The sequence below is a fragment of the Blastomyces dermatitidis genome (genome assembly GCF_000003525.1).
Source record: "Blastomyces dermatitidis ER-3 genomic scaffold supercont1.5, whole genome shotgun sequence".
In the NCBI taxonomy this organism is placed as follows: Eukaryota; Fungi; Ascomycota; class Eurotiomycetes; order Onygenales; family Ajellomycetaceae; genus Blastomyces; species Blastomyces dermatitidis.
In genome coordinates this window covers 659,037-678,599 of record NW_025544778.1, presented here as the reverse complement: position 1 = coordinate 678,599, position 19,563 = coordinate 659,037, and the positions used below count along the sequence as shown (strand labels likewise).

Genomic DNA, 19,563 nt, shown 5'->3' with positions numbered 1-19,563 from the left:
ATCTACGCTGTACTGGATTGTTTTTATTATTCACCGGGCTCAGGGAACGGCATGGGTCGTATTCGGGAAGGGGGAAGGCTGGCGTCCCTGCATGTCTGTTTGGCCAAGCATTTTTCTTACTCGCTGGCTGCTTGCCAGTGCTTGGTCGCTGCCAGTGTGGGAATTTTTCATTCCCAGATATCACATGCATTAGTGCATACTATTTTTATCATCATGGCAGGCATCGTGTGAAACTGCGCCCACTTTTGGCTAAGTGTGGTTCGGGAGGGTGGGCAATGCTCTTGAAGCTTAAGGGTTCCACTTGGCGTTGAAAGCTTCTTGTTTCATGCTATCGCGGGGGAGGCTGTAACATGTCGCCCTCAAACTCCAACACCGCCTCGAATAACACTGAGTTCGACAGGTTTTGTTTCAGGATGCGATCATGTCTGTTCTAGCGACGGGTTTGCTTGATGATAAGCTCCGCCCGCTGCCAGCGGGACCGCCAACATGCAGAGTTGCCGGCCTGATGAGAGGTGAGAAGAGTTCATTCTGACGTTTTGAAGTATTCTTTGCGTCTACTTCGCATGTACTTGGGCACATGTACCTTGCCTTTTAAGCCTTTTCGTTAGGATATGATCGTTGTTGGGCATTGGAACTTTCTGTTTCGCTTGGCTTGACCCAAATCTTGGTTGCTTTTCGTTTCCCAGGACAGACGTCATATTGTTTTTTTCCTTCCCACGGTGGCGTCTTCTTTCTGCCTCAGCTCAGGGTATTACCCATAGTACTAGCCGCGGGCAGAATGACATGGGTTCCTAGTTGGGGATGGTGTGAAGGATACTAGAGTCAAGGAAGTTCTTCCTGCGGTGAGTCACTGCTACCTTAGTTGATTTCGAAACTATGGGGAATTATTCAGCAAAATGATGTCTGCTGGTCAATGGATGAATCTGGCCCAATTCTTCGAAATACACTGCTGGATTAGTAATACCGAGCATCACTAGGATCTAAGTATTCTTGCTGGGAGTTTTGATGGAGGATGGAATTAGGGATCTCCATGTGGCAAGAAGGTTAGTTAATCTTGATTCTCAACCCATGGTAACACCAAACTGTGTCCCGCATTCTTGGAAGCGAAGAGAAACGCCAAAATAGGTAATCGCCTGGGCCATTGTGACTAGTTCGTCAGAATACCGAACAAGAGAACTTTCGCGTCGGGCAGAGAGTTGCAAAAGGAATTCTTCTGGAATGGGTCAGTGCTTTGGAAGCCGTACCGAAGAGCCATAGAACGTGTGTTTTTGTAAAAAAGAAAAAAAAGAAAAGAAAAGTAGGAAGAGCCGGCAAGCGGGAAGGAAAAACCGAATTTGTTTGGCCTAATTTTGTGGAAATAGTTGCGGCAATGAATAAACAACAAGGGCGACCCCACCTTTTCTTCAAGTCAGGGCTGTGTCTAATAAATGGACAGGCAGACAACTGTCCGTACTTTTAATTGTTAGCTGGTGGTCCATCCAAAACGGCCAATCAGGAGAACTGTTTGTGATGTCAACTTCCTCAAAGTGCCGGCCAGATTAAGGTTAACTGCGCCGTCCGCCCTGCAAATTGCAATACGAGAACGTTATTCTTTAAGCACCCGACGAAAGGGGATCATGCCAAGGCGGACGGTAGATATTAGCTCGCTAACAATCGGAAGAATCAAAGACCATTATTATTTTTGCCCATAACGGTTCCATCACTGAACAGAAGATTCAAAAAATAGGATTTGAAGTTCTCTGGTCCCCCACTGCCGCCTCCCCCCAAAGCTTCTTTTCGCCCCGCCTGCGTGTTTGTGATCCGTTGGGATAATACCGAATCAATCACCATTGTCACGATGAAGAAGTGTTCAAATTCTGCCAATTGTTCATGGACGATAGAATATGCAGTTACAGCGTTTGCTCATCATGCGGATGCAAAAAGTAGATAAGAGGATAAGCTTTTCTCTGTTTCAGAATGAGACAAACTTTTGTGCGCTCTTGTGTCCTGATGATATCCATGTCCCATCAACTGACAACAGGTGAAGGTATGATTCATTGGCGAGTTTGACCACATGTTTGTGGCTAACTTTTGGCCAATGGAGAAGAGGGGTTGGCGATGCTGTGCCGCTGTCTTAACCCTATCCTATCGTAACCCAAGCATGCTAATTTCCAACTCTTCCAACGACGACTACGGAGTAGAGTGGGTACAGTAGCTTGCAAAGAAGAGATAAGTCATTCTGGGGAAATCTTACGCTAGTCATCGCTTGATTGAGCTGGAATCCACAAAATTTCGCGTCATCTGCGCGTCCAAGAATGATTGGGTTTGATAATCCAGAATCCATTGCAGTCAGGACATCTGTTCGAAAGCGATGAATTCATAGTGAAATATTTCCACCTGGATAGTCCAATCCTGTGTGCGAAACATTGCGCGAACCTCGTCGGACTGTTGGAATACCCAACTTCTCGCTGGTATCAATTCGATCCTCCTCAAACCACGCGCAACGGACGCGATTCTGGCCATTATTGGCGCCAGAGAGCTCTCTACACGTCCCTTGTTAACCGAAATCTTCAAGAATATTTCTCTTGCTGGGGATGTAACTTACCGCTGGTAATATTTGAACCTAGCATCTTCCTGAAGAAGAATGGTCCAATACGCAGTCATCGCAGGGCGGAGAATGGTGCAGTCTTGGCGGACAACGTGCAGGAAATCGCTTCCATCCGCAATTTCACTGGTGCTTCCGTCGGGGAGGAGGACAGGGTGGTTTGCACTAAACGGCTAGCGCATGAGTCAAAGGGCGCCTCGAGACCCGCAATATAGCCAAATTCCCCTATTAAAACGCCCAGAATCGCGGTTGACCCTTGACTCGATCCCAAGGGCCAAAGACCACACCTTGCCGTCTGACTGGGATCTTCCCCACCTCGCCAAGGGTCTCGACACGGCATCCTAATCGGGTTTAAATTTCGGACTGTCGCAGGGATTCTTAGCGTAGTGCAAAATGCCCGCCGGCCAAGCAAGTTACACATTTTAGGCTTAGTATTATTTTGCTTCTTTTTTCACTGTGAATTCAAGGAGTGAGCGTTTGAGCCTGACAGTCAACCTTATCATCTCATTAAAATTGTTCTCCAATCCCGTTTCAAGATCTTGCACTCTGCTCCATCACCATGCTTATGGGACCGCTGGATGGTTGGCACCCCTGAAGCAGCTAACGACTTTCGGCTCTAAATATTGAATCTTTGCAGCTTAAGTTGTTTTCAAAGTGTGACTTTTTCCTCTTCCATACTATGTAATGCCATGCTTGTTGAAAATCTGTGATGACTGATTCTGCTTATTCTCGAAGCGGAGATCCTCTTGAACCTTAGCTCGTAGTACCAGGGTGTCGAGTAGGCGAGGGCACGAGATGGCCCCGAGTAATTTGGGCTTTGGAGGTTGCAAAAATTCAGAGGACACCGTTAGTGGAGATTATAGCTCTCGTGATGTCAAGAAGCATTTCGCTGGCGGAACTGACCTACGCTTTCACGCGTGTAGATTGTGTTATTGATTGATTTTCCATTGTCGTTCCAGCCAGCCGTTGGTGGCTGCGATTGTTTCACAGGAGCAGAAGATCGACGTTCAGGAAGTGGCTGCCCTGTCCTGCTAGCGATGTGACTTGGTCTTGTTGTAAGCCTGTGTGATATGGCTGGTGGCCCTCAACAAGAAAATGAAAGCCAAAGACCTAATTATAGCGCAGGCCTCATCACACGCAGATAGGAGAAATCCAACGTCAACCAATACCCTTCACGGCCAGGTGCTAAAGCCAGCGAAATGGAAGCCCTCCACCAACAGAAATTATTCATTTGTTGATGTTGTTGAGGCTCATTTACAATTGCTTAGCCTAGTGTAACTATGGAGTAACTAGACTAGTCGAAACTCAAAGCATCTGCTGACTAACGTTTAAAAAAAAGTGCCACGTGGAGAAACGAGGGGGAAGAGAAGTGTGTGGGAATAATTCAGGATATCATTATTTGGGAATCAATAACATGGGGACACAGCGTTTGGCAAACCCTCTGATATCAAGGCTTTTCCGATTGTTCTGAGACAACCATGCAGCAGCAGTGTAACTTAGTAGTACACAGTATTGTAGTGTGCGAGAGTTGGTGGTTCCGCCGAATTCTCTCTGTAAGGGCTGTGCCATCCTTGCCTAGCAGCAACCGCATATCTCGTCCAGCCATTGTTCAATTGTTTCGTTGTCATACTACCTGGTCCACCAGCTCAGACATGTCCATTCTTTAGCTGATACCAAGTTCCACTTGGCTGTACTTCAACTTCAAACATGGTTGTTTGACAAGATAGCCTGCAGGCTGCATGGGTTGCACATGGGTTGGTGTTGTTGACATTGCGGCTGGACCATCTCGGGCAAATATCCCACGATAGATTTGATAGCTCATTCTGCTGACTTGTGCCTAGGTACTCCGTAGTTTAGCTATGTTGTCTGGGAGGTTTAACTAAGGCACAGCCGAAAATTAGTCTCACCAAAATTCAGAGGTGTGGTTACCTCTCTTTTTCCCGCTTGCAAACAGCAAAAATTCTGAAGCTCTCACTGGCCTCCAAGCCACGTTGTGTTTGACTACAACAACTCTGGCCGTGTCGGGTTGGCCATGACAATGGCCCATTGAGGATTGATGAGATGATGAAGAGATCGGTGCCGGGGAACAGCCGCCTCCGCCTCAATGCTTGGCAATCAGGGTCGGAAATCCTCCACAGTTGTCCCGATGGCCGTTGGCATTCCGCTCTTCCTGGAGAAATCACCGCAATCACCACAACCATGCAGCATCCGCGGATCTATGTCTGTCGTCGTGGGCGGATTAGTACTAATTAAACAAGATCACTTTGACATAGAGACGGAGCTAACCATCCAGAGCCTTTTTTTCATCGCCTACTTTTGACAGAGCCAACTAGCGAGCTTCTGCAAGAGTGAACCTCACAACAACACAACAAATGACGTCGACGCTCCAACTCCCACCAAATTAGAGAAACGGCAACCAGTGAGGGCGAGAGTGTCATCGAACCTGTGCAACCTCTGATCGGCAGGAAGTAATAAGAATTCATCACAGGAATTATAGCGTGGGCATGGGATCCGCTTGGCTCCTGGAACGAACCCCAGCCGCGGGAGCAGAATTGGCCAGGGGAGCAAATGCCATGGGTGGCTGTATGTGCATCGACTTACCAGATCTAGCATGCATGGAAATCATCCATGCTGTCTTTCCACCAGCTCGTGGCAGTCCCAACGACGGGTTTCAAGCCAGAGCGGGTGCTTCATGCACCAACCAGCCCCCAGGACACGCTGATGGATGGAGTCATCTGCAAAAAAGAAAATTACATGTTACATCTGAACCTGCTACTCCAAAATACCAAGTTTGCAAGTCACTCTTTGTCCAGCATATTCCTAAAATAATAGGGCGGCAAAATTACCATTACGCTTTTGTCCGAACTCCCTAAACTGAGCCTCTGTGAGGTCCCAGTTTGGAACCCACCAACTTAGCTTTTGCAGCCGAACCCGGGGCATTGATTAAAGATTGAACCCGTCGAAGCCTGACTCTCCACAAAGTAAACCTTTATTTTTTGCTTTCCCTGTCTTTGGCCTAGGCTGACTGCATTTTGTCTTTACCGATAACAAAGGGGCGCCCGTCCTTGGGCATTCTAATTGATCGGATCAATCCTTGACCTGGCAATCAGGCGCTGCAATACGGTCCATTTTATTTTCTAAAAAAGTTCATTTTTTATTTTTGCTTTTTTTCTCTTTTTTTCGTTCTTCATTTCCATTTTGCCCTTATTTTCTTTTCGTGCCCCGGTTTGGTGATTCGAATCTGTTCTGTGTTTCTGGCTATGCCTACTTTTACCCGAACCTTATCTTCACTGCCTATTTCATCCGCAGTCGAGCGTGAAAGCACCCCCTTGCCCCATCCCTCTCGTAACCCCACTCACCCGTTTTGCTCCAATTTACCTACTTTCGATTTACCGAAGCGTCTTGGCACTTTGCTTGAACTAAGGTAGCGCGTTCCTTTGCGTTAGCTGACTGGGTATGCACATCTCGTGTTGCGGTGCAAAAAGGAAAAAGTTATATACTTCAACTTGCCCTCGGGGATCAGACCCAAGAAACGTTTTCCACGTTCCTGCTGATCATACTTCTTCTCGAACTTCTTGGTCGAAAATTATACGAAGTCATAATTTATATTTATTTCTTCCATCTTGTTACATTGCTTGTTGACTGATCGTATCACTTGAGTTTCAAGAAGCCCTCCTCCATACCCTTTCTCAACCCTCAGCATCAACTACTACTTTTAAATATGGCTGGACCTGGAGGTGGACCACCACGCAAGAGCCATACGAAGTCCAGGAAGGGCTGCAAGACTTGTAAGAGACGACATATTCGATGCGATGAGACCAATCCTCAATGGCAAGTTTTCCTTCCGCAACGGAAACGGAAGAATGCAGGATATAGAGCCAATAAACTAACACTATTTTGTGTAGTCGAAACTGTACAAAACATAATGTTCGTTGTGATTACATGGATAATGTTATCTCTCAGGAGCAAGCAGTGGCTCCAAGGACAGGACCGGATCTTCTTATGTCTTCCCAGATTGATATCGAAATCGATGCCTGGCTGAAGACTGGAAACCCACCCTTCCCTGAACTACAACTTAGCTCTAGAGAATATTGGTTCAAGTTTTCACGGACTGATTTGCGCCTTATTCACCACATCTCCGGACTTTCAATTGACCTACATCGCCGAGGCTATAGTAATTGCACAGTCTGGGCCCAGAAAATGCCCATGTGAGTTGAAGAAACATACTTTCATTTGACCAATGTCGTCCATACTAACTTTCTGGAATTTCAGTTTTTTGGCCATTGCGTTGTCTACCGAATTTGTCATGAGTGCCATTCTTGCTCTCTCAGCTTCACATCTGGCTTGGATGACCCAGAACCCCGAAACCGAAAACCTTGCTTATCACCATCGGGGAGTAGCCCTAAAGGGTCTCCATGAAGCAATCGGTGCTTTCTCACGAGAAAATTCAGATGCCATTTTAGCAGCATCAATGCTTTTATCCTGGCAAGCTACGGAATGGCAAGTACTACCCTCCCTTGGTTGACGGACTGGGCCACGGGGCTAAGTAGAATTTCTGTATAGGAGGAGTTGGGCCTCGCTTCAGCAGGGTGTCTCAACTGTAAGGAGTAGCCTTCCTCTGCTTTAGTTAGTGACATTCTGCTATTTGGTTGGATCTGACCACATCCATAGGTGCTTAACTCGATGCAGCCGTGGTGGAAGGAAGAGTCAGAATTGGCAAAATTTATGGATTCCCAGCGGGCCTTTCGAAGTGCGAGAACGCCGATATCACCAAGCTATCCTGGAGCGATGGGCCAGTTCCAAGACGAAGATCTTATGAGATTAGATCGTGTCGTGGGAAATTTAATTAACATTCACCAGCGACTTTCCCACAATCAGGAACATTATCAGAGGGTTACTGATTTGTTGAACTTTGTTCAGCAATTGCGAACTGATATGCCTGTACAATCGCCGGATAGAGCTTTCGAACGACTTCAACCGTTGCGAACGTGGCTCTTCTGGCTTCCCCCAGCTATGCTTCGAGGCGGAGAAACAGATCTCGGTGCACTTGCTGTGCTCTCGCAATTTTTCGGGATAGCATTAGCTCTAGAGCCCATTTTCCCTGAAATCGGAGGCTCCTACCTTGGCACTATGGCTGTCCTTCCAATCGAAGACATTCGAAGAATACTGCACGTTAGGAAAGCCTCTCAGCCTTTCGCTCCCGAAGTTCAGTTGGCTCTAGGCTTAATGGAGCTGCCCTGCGAGATTGTTGCGGAATATCGAAGCCGTCTCCATTGGTCGCCGAGAAATTCTTTCGATGCCTACTCTCCTGGGTCTCACAGTCCATATCATACTCTACCGAATCTTCATCTTGCATCCACCTCTCCATCGACAGGCTCCGGCTACTCAGCTTATACTACATCGCCACTCCACTCGCCCCTTACTCCTGCGATCGTTGCTTCTCCATACCAGATGCCAGCAATTATCACCTCCCGACGGCAATCTCAGGTTTACACAACGTCGCCAACGCTACATCCGGACCACACGGATGATCGGGTTGGGGGTGACTACAAGCACAATCCACAAACTCACTCGCCTATCTTCAATCCTGCTTACTTGGGAAATTTAATACATGGATCACCGGTCATGGGGACAGACTTTAATGAGTCTCCCACACTCAGCGTGTCAGGAGGGTTGGTCATTCCCGATCTTTGCTGAACTTGATCCATGCATCCATCTTGCACACGGTCCATCTATCCCTGCATTCCTCTCACAACACCAATCCCCATAGCTAAGAATCACCTATAAACACGTTTATATACACAAAATCATGGCAGAATTATGCGGCTGAGTCTTTTTTTTTATTTCCATTTTATGGAAATCCAGGGACCCATCTGCATCACGCCGTGGCTCTTTCGTGAAGCCTTACTAGTGCCCTTTCTACACTTATTTAACTCCCGACATCCCGAAATTCCTTCTCTTCGCCCCCATTCGTCGGTTTACGAAATGATAAGAGTCTGCGTCTTGGTGGATTTAACTTTCGATTGTTGGTAAGGATTGATGGACTGTTTTCCACATATGACGACCATATAGACGGACTTAACGAATGGGGTTCTTTTTTGTTCTTTACTCTAAATCTCTTTTTGAGACATTTTATTTGATGTAGGACATCTCTATTTCATACCCGTTTGTTACGGTGACTTTTATTGAAAGTGGAAAAGTAGCAACACAGAACCCAACGACTGGATTCCTTCCTTTCCTTTTCTATCAAATTATTCTTATACTTTTCCAATCAATTTGGGGCTTCTTACATGAACGTATACAAATTCCCCTTTTTTCTTGTCCATTCACATCTCTCTGATCGTCTAGTGGATATTTTTGTGAATTGTGTTATTCCTTTTTCATATTTGTTGGCATAATCTTCAACGAAATGAACAATAATCACATTGAAAGAACAAGTGGACACTCACTCCCGGCCCTTTACGCATAAAGCTTTTCGCCTAGCACTCAGCTTTTAGATATTTTGGGGATACATGTCTGTCCCACGCTATGGTTCCTCATCTTCACGTTTGTATCTGAGGCTAGATCGCTTCGTTACGAGATAGCGGCCGACCTGGAATCTTGTCATTCCTCTGTATTAGTTTGGGGGGAAGCGGTTTTGTAAAGATAACTAGGCGTAAAATTTGCAATGCGCAGCCGTTCCTGAAACAAAATTTTTAGTTTGCCATAAAATAGCACAAAAACCCTTTTAATTTTTCTCAAGTTTCACGTTGTAGATCAATCCGCAGCAAGGAATGTTCTGGCGTTTGGATGGCTTCCCTTGCTAGGTGAACGAATCACATCAAACCACGGGGGATTTCCCATTGGTGAATGGCACGAATGCTCTCATTTGTTGCATGCAGGGCTGTATCCCTGACCTTGTTCAAACATTGCCTCGGGAGCGTTTCGAAATTTCAGGGTTTGAGGTTGTCTGCTTTGCAGGCACAGGCACAAACCAAATAGCCTTAGCGTTGCCGGGGGAACAGGGACGGTGGGAGAGCTAATTTGTTTATGACCCAACTAGGTTGCCATCCAGTTGCAGATGCATTCTCTTCTGACTCTTCTTTCTCAGAAAATTCCTTGGAGGGAAAAAGAAACGAAGGTTGGATCCAAGGAGTCAGGAAGGAACAGCACCATAGTTACCTATTGTGGCTATGTTAGCTTACCCGCACAAGCTCAGTTTGTGGGGAACGAGCGACACCGATTCTGACACCTGCCGTCAAAATCGAGATATTGCTAGGATTGGAATAGGGCTAGTGGAGATCTGCTGTGGTCTTTGCCCAGAACCAACGACAGGAAGTGTAGTTCTCGTCGATGCAGAGTTGTAGAATTAGGAGATTGAAGAAATAGAAATCAAGCTCAGCCTCCTTTGATATTGACGTGCGGAGGAAATGGTGGCCTGGAAACCTGAAAAGCGACCGCAATTGTGAGGTTCAGAAGGCAACTAACCGTGCCAAACGCGACTCACTACGGAGTACCATTAGTAGAGAGAGTGAGTGCGCTTGGCACGGTTAGCGGTCGAATTTTGTCGCGAAAAGAAGCTCAGGTACTTGAACCGAGGAACCGACCGCGCTAGTAAACTTTGATTTCGTTTAAGTTGCACCAGGGTTTCTATTTTTGGAGCAAGGCAGACTGCGTCTCCCACTAACCGCTTTTGGTACCACCTTATTCGTCAACGACATGTCCAGATTCCTCCTCCCTTTGCATCGTTGCTCCAAACATGAGAAACAACCTATGATGAAATTGAGAGCTGTGTGGGGCTGTGGGCCGTGCATTGCTCTCGATACCCACTCTGCAATTAAGCATTTTTTGCAACATGCAGATCCATTTATCGAAATGCCGGCTTTGGGGCTGTGTGAGCATCAGTTGGCAGCAAGCATTGCGAGCCTGTGCTAGGTCATATAGCTGCTTTTGGCAAGCACCTGTTCTTTCTCGGCCGTACTGGTTTCTTGTCACATGCCGACATTGCCTCTACGGACCCCTGTTTGGAGAGTAATTGCTCGGTGTGGCTCCGGGTGTACTTCGTAATGAGTGCTGAAAGGAGCAAGGATGGGTCACATTCGCAGGCATCGCGAGAGCAGGCATCGCGAGAATTGCAGGCGAGACCACGGTAAGGCGGAATAACACGTTTCCAGAATGAAATTATTGTCGTCTTGAGAATGAAGTCCTGCCGTCCAATTGGGTGATATTAGGCGAGACGACGAGAGAAGATATGTGAGATTGACCAGTCCATTTTATTTTGGAACCGGATGCGCGCCGGCCAAGCTGAATTTTGCAAGATAGAGCTAACTCGGTGGATCTTTACGAGACTTGCCCCTTTTCACATTGTCGCCGAACACCGATGATACAAGCGTGGCCTTCTATCACTCGTCCTCCTGATGGTCGAACCGTCAGGACCGAATTCTGTGGATTCTGTTAAACCCATCCGAGAACTTAGCATCCGAGATATTATAGTGCTTGGATGATCACAATAGCGGCCTGCGATCAGCAACCGCTTCATTATTGACAGCATGACTTTGTCAATAGCAGCTGGCGCTTCAGTGCTGGTCTGTTGCTTCCCCTGTCTTGTCTGCTACATCCTGCAACTAGAGACCTGTATTCAAGAACGTTTCTGGAGGGAAAACCCAAATGAGAGCCTTGAGCGCCCTCCACGCCGATCCTCCAGCGGTCTTCAACCTAGTTTTGGTGCCTGTTTGCGGCGACCGCCCTTCTCCTTAGCCACTTCTGGGTTTTTGCTCTCCAGAATCAACGGAACGGGGATTGATCTGATGGTCTGGATTCAGCTCACTGGTGCTGTGTCGAAGATGCACCCTTTGCTTGCGTCTAAAATCTTCCACAGTTCTGTCCCACACCAGCTGTGACCTTCCAGATTGATCGGAACACACATTCAACGTAATCTTTTGTTTCTTCACCTCAGAGTTTTCCAACGGGCCACTATTCTAGTTTTTGGGATGAGATAGACTGCCTCTATCAGAGTGCAAGGTGCTTCTTGGGCTGCAATATTTCCTGCAGATGCTTCTGGAAATACTGGATCATTTAAAATCAATTGTAAGGATATGGCTAACCTTAGTCTGAAATTCATGTTTTCTATCTGTCGTTTATCCAACATTGTCCCGTTTACGGGGAATAGCAAGCGGAGCTTGAGTGACCAGGTGTCATTACTTGATAGTCTTTATCGTTTTCAGCTGTCCAAAGATCGTGTTGGCCCTGCCATTAGCAAGAGACACTACGCTTGACTTCATGAATTAGAAAATGAACCAAGTTTTCTCTTAGATTTCTAAATTGTTTATCAACCCGTCACAAAAGCAACGAGTCAATTGGTGCGGGGAGCTTGCACAACCTCAGTGGCAATGAGAACATTCATTTTCATAGCATGAAAGGTTAATTACCACCATTTTAGCTGCCTTCTTTTTCCTAGGCTAATGTATACGACCACAGGAAGCGAAGCAAGGCGAGAAGTTCGTCCTGGGCTAAATAGATCCCGGGCTTCCCCTGAGCGATACGCCGGCTGGGAAATTCCCTTTTGTTAGTTTCTCTTTGCATCTTAGGAACCTGATGTGGGATATTTCCCAACCGGGACAAATTGAGAGGATCTCTCAGTCCAGCATGCGGCGCTACAACGGAGGACTGAGTTCTGCTTTCCATTGTTGACTGAAACTTGAATTCTGTTTCTTTTGCATTGTCATTTTGCCCACTCTCCCTTTTTGTGCAAAAACTGTTCCTATGTTCAGCTCTGAGATGCTTCGCACATATGACATCTCTTGCCATATCTTCCACTGCATATTGGGCCGGCATACTTCTCTTAAAATTGGACAGACATGTCCCTCAGTGCAAGCTTCTGTTGAAGAGTTCTCTGTTGAATGCACAGAGAACCCGTACTGTATCTGATAACAGTATGATTGTATAAACTTCGCCTCTGCGGTTACACGCTGACTATACTTCACTTTGTTTACTTGAATTTATCGATTCTGCCGTGCGGCTGCTGGCTAAATACATATCAGGTCCCTGCTATTCTCTCCGATATTGCTCTCCTGGCCTACCCAGGCCAGAATTGATTCTCGAAATGCGATTTCTCACAATCCGAGTAGTTGCAATATATCGTTATGCTGCCTTGCTGTGGGCCCCCGCGGGCCTTTCAAGCGGACTATCTGGTAGGGCGGCCAATATGAGTTACCAGAGGACACGCTCTGCAGCCACATGTTGCATACGTACTGATTGATACAGGCTCATAACCTGATAATCAGAGCTCTCTTCATATTTCGATCTACCTAGAAAATGAATCATGATGACGCCGTAATTCCATACTAACTGGCCAAGCATGTTTTGGTTATTGTTGTAAATCAGATATTCACCTGCTTGCCAGCAGAGCTTTCAAGACTTCACTCTTTGATACCTCCATGAAAGTTGTTCAAGCTTCCATTTATACGTTGACATGTTAGCTCTTTCGCCATTTCATTATTCCAACGACCGCCTGTCCAGTGCCCTAATCCAAAATCCATGACGACGCAGAGGCATTCCCCACGCCATCTAGCACGGCATAAATAGCATTTGTCATTCTCCAATGTTGACCGCTCTTGCTTTAAGTTGTTAGAGAACTCTTGTAAACTTATCTCAATCTTTTTTTATATTCCTTCTCATAGTGATGGAAGTTGGGAAGGAAGAGGATTTGACACGCTAAACCACAAATAGCAAGTTTGCATCGGCCACAAACAGGCCTTTGACATCAATGAGAAAGAAATAACAGCGCTGCGACAACTTCCAAACAAGGGCCAAAGATACATAATTTGACTTAGATTATTTGCCAGGACGTACGGGAAATTGCAGAGAATTAGGAAAGAAATCTATTAAGAGGAAGAACTATCCGTTAGTAAAGGAAACCCAACGGAATCATGACAGACGCCGGAGGTTGGAGTACTATCGAATCAGACGAGGTCTGTCGCTTTCCCTCCACTCATCTTCCACAATTGCCGCGATCAAGAATGTCCGGTTCCCTCTATTAATTAGTGTTCAAGCTTCCCATGCCATTTGGCTGACCGTGTCCATTGCTGAGCGCAGGGCGTTTTCACTTCATTGATTGAAAATCTTGGCGTCAAAGACGTCCAGTTCGAAGAGCTTATATCTCTCGATGCAGACACAATCAGGTCATTAAGGTATAGAACTCACCCCTGCCCACCTATATTATCTCCATCCGTTTGGCCTGCACAAGTAACCCACTGACCCATTGCTCGCCTCAAATCACACAGTCCCGTATATGGAGTAATTTTCCTCTTCAAATGGGCCGGCGGCCAGTCACGCGACTCCGCTGCTCCACAGGATGGCACCTACGACCGCGCCGCAACCGATAATGGGCTCTTCTTCGCCGCCCAAACGATCCAGAACGCCTGCGGCACGCAAGCCGTCCTCTCCGTAATCCTCAACCAAGATTCCCTCGCCTCCCAATCCTCACAAGCAGGCATCGACATCGGGCCCGAACTCCGCGACTTCAAGGACTTCACAACAGGTTTCCCGCCAGACCTACGCGGCGAGGCACTAAGTAATTCCGCGCGGATTAGAGCCTCGCATAATGCCTTTGCGCGCGCGTCGCCGTTCGTCGATGAAACGTCCCGCCCGCCTGTTTCTGAAGAGGACGCGGAGCTCTATCATTTCATCGCCTACACGCCGTTCAACGGCGTTTTATATGAGTTGGATGGGCTACAGCCGTTTCCAATTAGCCACGGCAGTTGCGATGAATCGTCGTTTCCGGAAAAGGTTATTGAAGTGTTGCAGAGGAGGATTGCGAGGTACCCGGAGGGAGAAATTCGATTTAATCTGATGGCGGTGGTGAGGGATTTGAGAGTGAGGGCGCTCGAGATCGGGGATGTAGAGATGTTGGATAGGGAGAGGAGGAAGAGAAGGGCGTGGGAATGGGAAAATGCATTGCGGAGGTGCAATTTTGTTGGGTTCATTGGGGAGGTGGCTAAGGGGGTTGTTGGGATGAAGGTTAAAGAGGGCGAGGAGAGTTACAACAAGTGGATAGAAGGCGCGAGGAAGGAGACGCAGCGGAGATTAGAAATGAGGAGAGGAAGAGGTGGTGGGGGTGATTTGGACTAGGCAGTTGAGGAAAATTTAGGCATGATTTGACGGAATTGGCAGCTTTGGGATAGAATTTTGTTCTATTATGGTCATACCCAGAACTTAACTTACCTTGCATGAAGTTTAACGCCTTTGGTTGTGTACCTAGCAGAAGTCGTTTCCATGGGTATCTTCATAATTCCCGCGCGTAGAAATCTATCAAAGGTGGAATATATTCCTGCGATTGAATAATAATGTCGACCTGCCAAAACGACTAAAGTCAAATTCAACTGCTAACCCCGGCCCTCGCCAAAAATCAAAGTTCCATATCACAGAAAAGGGGGCCAGAAAGCATAATCTTTCTAAGGCACCCAATTTAGATGTGAGGGATATTAGAGAAAAATTAATAGACGTAAAGGTAGGTATAGTAGCACCCTCTAGGAATAGTAAATGGAAGACTCGAGCAATTGTAAGAAAATGAAACTGAAAATGCAATGTAACTAACCAAAGTTTCCTTCGGTCATTAATGCAATTTTTACGAGGTGAACGGATGGGAAAAGATAGAGAAAAAGAAACAGGTAAAATGGAATTGCACAGCTATCCTAAAAGAAGAAACTTTAAAGCAAAAAAAAAGGGGGCGTTCTCGGGCATGTAGGTGTATCTACAGGGCAGGGCAGACTCACAGCCATACTGAACTACCACTTGCCCCGACCAACGACCAACTTATCGATCCTTTCCCTCACATGTGTGTTGCATGTTACTCTCAATACCCAAGAATATGCCCCTTGATCCGCTGAGCCATGTCAGGAGGCAGCTCGGCCTCTTTAATAAGCCCGAGCGATAGAACATCCGCCCAGAAAAAGAGTGCCCGATCCTGAGCATAGGCCAGATAATCAAACTCACCTACAGGCTCACCGATCGTATCGCTAGATTGCTCACTCCTGCGGTCCAATTCGATAGTGTCACTCTTTGTTTCTTCTCCTGTTGTCCCAGACTCTGCCTCGACGGGAGCAGACGAAGCGGCGAGAGCTTCTTCCATCCCCGAGATTTTGGCCTGGACAATCCCCCAAGCCACCCATTGCGCGGAGTTGGCTGCACGCCAGAGGCGAGTTTCGCGGAGAAGACGTCGAACTTCTAGGTCGAGTGCTTGTTCGGCCCGCTCGTGATCCTGGGACGATGACGTGGGAAACGGCGGAACTTGAGTATCGAGCATGAAGGGAGTTATCCGAGGACTATTGGAATGCGATGCATGAAATACTGGCGTTGGTGCCGTGCTTGAAGCTGCGCTCATCGAAGCCGCCGAGGACGTAGGCGCAGACTGGGTTTCCGGTGGGTGGAAGGTGCGTGGCCGATGGTTGAGATATGCGCGAATGAATTGATCCTGTTCTTCTGGGGTGGGATACCATTTCGTATTGCAGGCCCACGATCTTTCTGGGTCATGGTAGTTGTAGCACCATTCCGTCTAATATATACCAGTCAACGGCTGAACACTACAGCTATGTTATTGGGGGTATAAACGTACAAAGTGGTTACAGAATTCCAGGCCTCTAGTGTTCGCGGACGCATACTCAAAGTCAATAACTACAAGCTGTTTATGTTCGTTGGCTGGGAGTAGAAGAGGAGACTCTCCACTTGGTTCAAGGCGAAGAAGATTGCCATATTGTGTCTACCAGAGAGGGTTAGACATAAACGAGCCAAGGAAAAACGGAAATGGAAGAAAAAATAAAAAAAAAATAAAAAAAAATAAAAAAAATAAAAAAAATAGACAGTGACTTACGTCGTTATGAGCGAACACAAGCTGCTTGTTAATCTCAGGTGCTCCACCATAGCATGTATCCAGCCACTTGCGATAGGATTCAACTAATTTCCGGAACTTTGGCCATGGGGCGCCGCATACAAAACCATGTCGCCGCCATGGCTCCGATTCGAGCTTGGACTGATTAAGGGGAGACTTGATTTCGCTATCCAGCCACGACGCGACCCGTTCGCACCGCTCAACCCATTTGTCCCAGTTCTTCCATATAAACGGGCCGCTTTCCCTTTCTTCGGGGAGTAGTTCGATCCCGTCATGCAGCTCCCTCATTCGCTTGGCGATTTGCTTAGAGGTCTCTGGATTGCGAAGGTCTCTTGGCGTGAGAGTTCTTGCATGGAAATACTGTTCGAAGCGGCCATTGTTGAACGTGCCTAGGACCCGGGGGCCAATATTCCGCTTCCCTAGACGACGTAGAATCTGGAGTTCGCTCTCCCGATCGATTAAATGTTCTACTTGTGGCCCGTAGATGCGGAGTAAGAGTTGTCTGATAGTATTGTTAACTTCAAAGTCCAGATCTTAAACATATTTAATAGTATAGACTTACGGCGGAGGGTGTCTAGGCATGACTGAGCTCGAGCCACTCGAAGATGGAAGTGGTAAATTCTTCGGCGGAGAGACAACATACACAGCATTTGTTAGCGCTCCGCTGAGGCGGACAACTTCAATGTTACTACAGTCTTCGAGGGGAATTCTTCTCCAGCCCCTGAAGCCTAGGGTGTGCGTCAAGCGCACGATTTCAAATTTGAATTTTAACCAATGTCCTTTGGCTTTAGCGGGGAGGTTGTTCAATGAACTCTGGCTTCCAAAATCATTGTCTGCTTCACCTCCGCCATACAAGAGAGTTTTGGAGTTATCAAGGACAACATCGGCACTGGGGGGTGGTTGATCAGCGTCCGAATAATCAGAATCAGAAGTTGAACCCCGTCTTAAACATCTAATGCCAGCTCGCCGTTTGAGAGAAGATGACGATCTCTTACGTCCAATCGGGGCAGATGAAATGCCCTCTATCCCAGAAACCGCATATTGCGCTAAAATCTGCTCCAACTTCTCCAGAGCCAATGTTCCCTCCGACGCTTGAGAGTCGCTTCTCCCTCGAGTTAAAGTTGAGGTTGCATCTCCGGTGGTGATATCTGGCAGGGTTGCCTGCGAGTCACCGGCTCTCTTGGAGGCACGCGCTACAGCCTTGGCTTTCTCATGCTGCAACCAGTCGAGGACTTGAGCGAACAGGGAACGTTGGGCATGTGGGTTCTCTTCAATATCGCGATGCCGAATTCCGGGCTCGTCGTCATCTTGAATAACCGTCTCAAAGTTAAGGCTATGAATTTGACTACTTAGCGAGTTCAGAGAGCTGGACGAAGGGTGCGGCAATGGGCGTGTTGTTACCCTCCTTCCTATACTGGCTCGATGCTGCCTGGGTGATCGATCTCCCGCAATGGTGAGACCCGTGGAATCCCCATTCGCGGGTTGAGCTTGTGAATCAGATGCTTCTACCTTTGTTTCAGAATCTCCTGCTATTTCGAGTCAGCTTATCCAATATATATTTAAGTCTTGTCTGCTTCCTCCGAGAGAAGATCGCTCATAGCTGAATACATATTAACGTGAATTGAAATGCTACGTTTAATCATTCATACATATCCATATAGACAGTAAAAGAACCTAGCCATGAAATTTCCTGACCGTTCCCTTCTGTCATAGGTAATCCAGAACGTATGTCCAATGCCAGCATTATTCTGCATCATCACAACTTAACTTGGCACCAAGCTGGATGAGGAAAATTGCCCAAGTAACAGTCTTCATATGGTAGGATCAAAAGTAGGAATTTAACAACAATGCTTTTTCAAGCGAAAATCAAGCCAGAGAATCGTTGCAGAAGAGCATCATCTGCATTTAAACACCAGATGAATGGATGCACAAATATAAACGTGATGGAAGATGGAACATGAAGAACTTACTGGAAATGTCATTTTGGGCTACCGTATGGCCCTTGGAATCGGTGGGCGCCTTACTGAGCTGCTGCTCTGCGATAGGTGACATGATTTCTCGCGATTTTTCTTTCAACAAGAAGGGTCGTCCGACTTCGTCTAGAGCATATAATATACAAGTAAAGAAGAACGTAAAAAGGGAAGAGGAAAAAAAAAAAAAGAAGAAGAAGAAGAAGAAGTGAAAAGGCAAAAAGAGACAACCTTGCTAAAGCCCCAGCTGGAACTTGGGTCCGAGAGGACAGTGGCAAATGGCGAGGGAAACGAAATGACCCCTTTCTTCGCATGCAGATTCTTCCCAACTCGAGCTAGTGCCCTTATGGGATTAAATAAAATGTGCGCGGGGACAAGCTCATGCTCTTGCAAGATTACAAGGTAATAATGTTGTCAATATGGAGGAGGGGCGGAGGGGTGAGCACCGAATCTTGATATCAAAATGTTTGACTGATAAGACTGCAGAACCCCACGAAGTTAGGATAGATGGTTGGCGAAAAGCGGCTCGCCCTAGGAAGGGGAAGAGTATTAGAAGCTCAGGGACAATGTTAACGGGTATATATAAATATATGTAAGAATAAGCAGGGAAAAACAGCAGGGAAGGGAAGTTGGATGAGAAAGTTGTCTGATCGCCCGTTAATTTTTTTTTTTTTTTTTTCGCCGCCGAAGTTCCAGGCTCGGCCCAGATGAGATCCGCCCGAAAACGGAAAGGGGTCACATGCTGCTGACTCAGCAAGAGCTTATCTTGTAGGATAGTTGAAGGTTGTATTGATAGATCTATCTACAGGAACATATTATAGTGGTGGGTCACGTGATCTAGTGGGATTGCTAACTGCAACAGCTGTAAGGGCCAACACCCCCCCTCGAGATAACAAGAATCACATACAAAAACACCCAAACCACCAAGATAGTCTGTCAAAACCAAATATAAATGTAAAATTAAACATTTCCAACTTTTATGCCTGTAAGACCTAGCAAAACCATGAATCATACAAATGTCACATTGTCTAGAGATTTAGTGAGTTCATCTGTCATTATCTAAGCAGTGAGAATGTATTCTAAATCAATGATTCTCTGATTCAACTGTCAACATGAAAAATGAAAATGTGTATCAATGTGTTTAC

The 19,563-nt window shown here is 46.7% G+C and overlaps 5 protein-coding genes across 9 annotated transcripts; 3 read left to right on the top strand and 2 right to left on the bottom strand.

The window, feature by feature from the left end:
- The first annotated feature begins 1,653 nt into the window (after positions 1–1,653).
- On the top strand, positions 1,654–9,306 carry BDCG_04800. Of its 2 annotated transcripts, XM_045420446.1 has the most exons (8): positions 1,654–1,971; positions 2,027–3,430; positions 3,508–3,639; positions 3,710–6,415; positions 6,490–6,792; positions 6,857–7,084; positions 7,148–7,184; positions 7,256–9,306. In XM_045420446.1, exons 4-8 carry the CDS (start codon positions 6,306–6,308, stop codon positions 8,279–8,281), a joined length of 1,704 nt encoding a protein of 567 aa, XP_045276548.1. In that variant the 5' UTR covers positions 1,654–1,971; positions 2,027–3,430; positions 3,508–3,639; positions 3,710–6,305; the 3' UTR covers positions 8,282–9,306. The 2 variants fall into 2 exon arrangements, with proteins under 2 accessions (XP_045276548.1, XP_045281015.1); XM_045420445.1 differs by lacking the exons at positions 1,654–1,971; positions 2,027–3,430; positions 3,508–3,639 and having other exon boundaries at positions 4,213–6,415; positions 7,256–8,256; positions 8,450–9,303.
- BDCG_04801 (uncharacterized protein) lies at positions 2,357–4,153 on the bottom strand (the record flags this gene model as incomplete). The annotated part of the gene is made up of 5 exons (XM_045420447.1): positions 2,357–2,522; positions 2,585–2,749; positions 3,263–3,399; positions 3,492–3,612; positions 4,023–4,153. 5 exons carry the CDS (start codon positions 4,151–4,153, stop codon positions 2,357–2,359), a joined length of 720 nt encoding a protein of 239 aa, XP_045276549.1.
- Positions 9,307–10,208: 902 nt separating the features above from the next.
- Positions 10,209–13,044, top strand: BDCG_04799. 3 transcript variants are annotated; one of them, XM_045420442.1, is made up of 2 exons: positions 10,209–11,982; positions 12,041–13,044. In XM_045420442.1, the coding sequence occupies exon 1, from the start codon at positions 11,113–11,115 to the stop codon at positions 11,461–11,463; it is 351 nt and encodes a 116-aa protein (XP_045281012.1). In that variant the 5' UTR covers positions 10,209–11,112; the 3' UTR covers positions 11,464–11,982; positions 12,041–13,044. The 3 variants fall into 3 exon arrangements, with proteins under 3 accessions (XP_045281012.1, XP_045281014.1, XP_045281013.1); XM_045420444.1 differs by having other exon boundaries at positions 10,335–10,816; positions 10,911–12,047; XM_045420443.1 differs by having other exon boundaries at positions 10,335–12,047.
- BDCG_04797 lies at positions 12,577–19,104 on the bottom strand. 2 transcript variants are annotated; one of them, XM_045420440.1, is made up of 7 exons: positions 18,419–19,104; positions 17,011–17,974; positions 16,431–16,950; positions 16,176–16,319; positions 14,786–16,115; positions 12,815–14,558; positions 12,577–12,750 (listed from the first exon to the last, which is right to left on the bottom strand). In XM_045420440.1, the coding sequence occupies exons 1-5, from the start codon at positions 18,498–18,500 to the stop codon at positions 15,417–15,419; spliced, it is 2,409 nt and encodes an 802-aa protein (XP_045276546.1). In that variant the 5' UTR covers positions 18,501–19,104; the 3' UTR covers positions 12,577–12,750; positions 12,815–14,558; positions 14,786–15,416. The 2 variants fall into 2 exon arrangements, with proteins under 2 accessions (XP_045276546.1, XP_045281011.1); XM_045420439.1 differs by having other exon boundaries at positions 12,655–16,115; positions 17,011–17,977; positions 18,419–18,698.
- On the top strand, positions 13,351–14,988 carry BDCG_04798 (ubiquitin carboxyl-terminal hydrolase L5). The gene is made up of 3 exons (XM_045420441.1): positions 13,351–13,533; positions 13,658–13,752; positions 13,846–14,988. The coding sequence occupies exons 1-3, from the start codon at positions 13,492–13,494 to the stop codon at positions 14,690–14,692; spliced, it is 984 nt and encodes a 327-aa protein (XP_045276547.1). The 5' UTR covers positions 13,351–13,491; the 3' UTR covers positions 14,693–14,988.
- Positions 19,105–19,563: the final 459 nt, after the last annotated feature.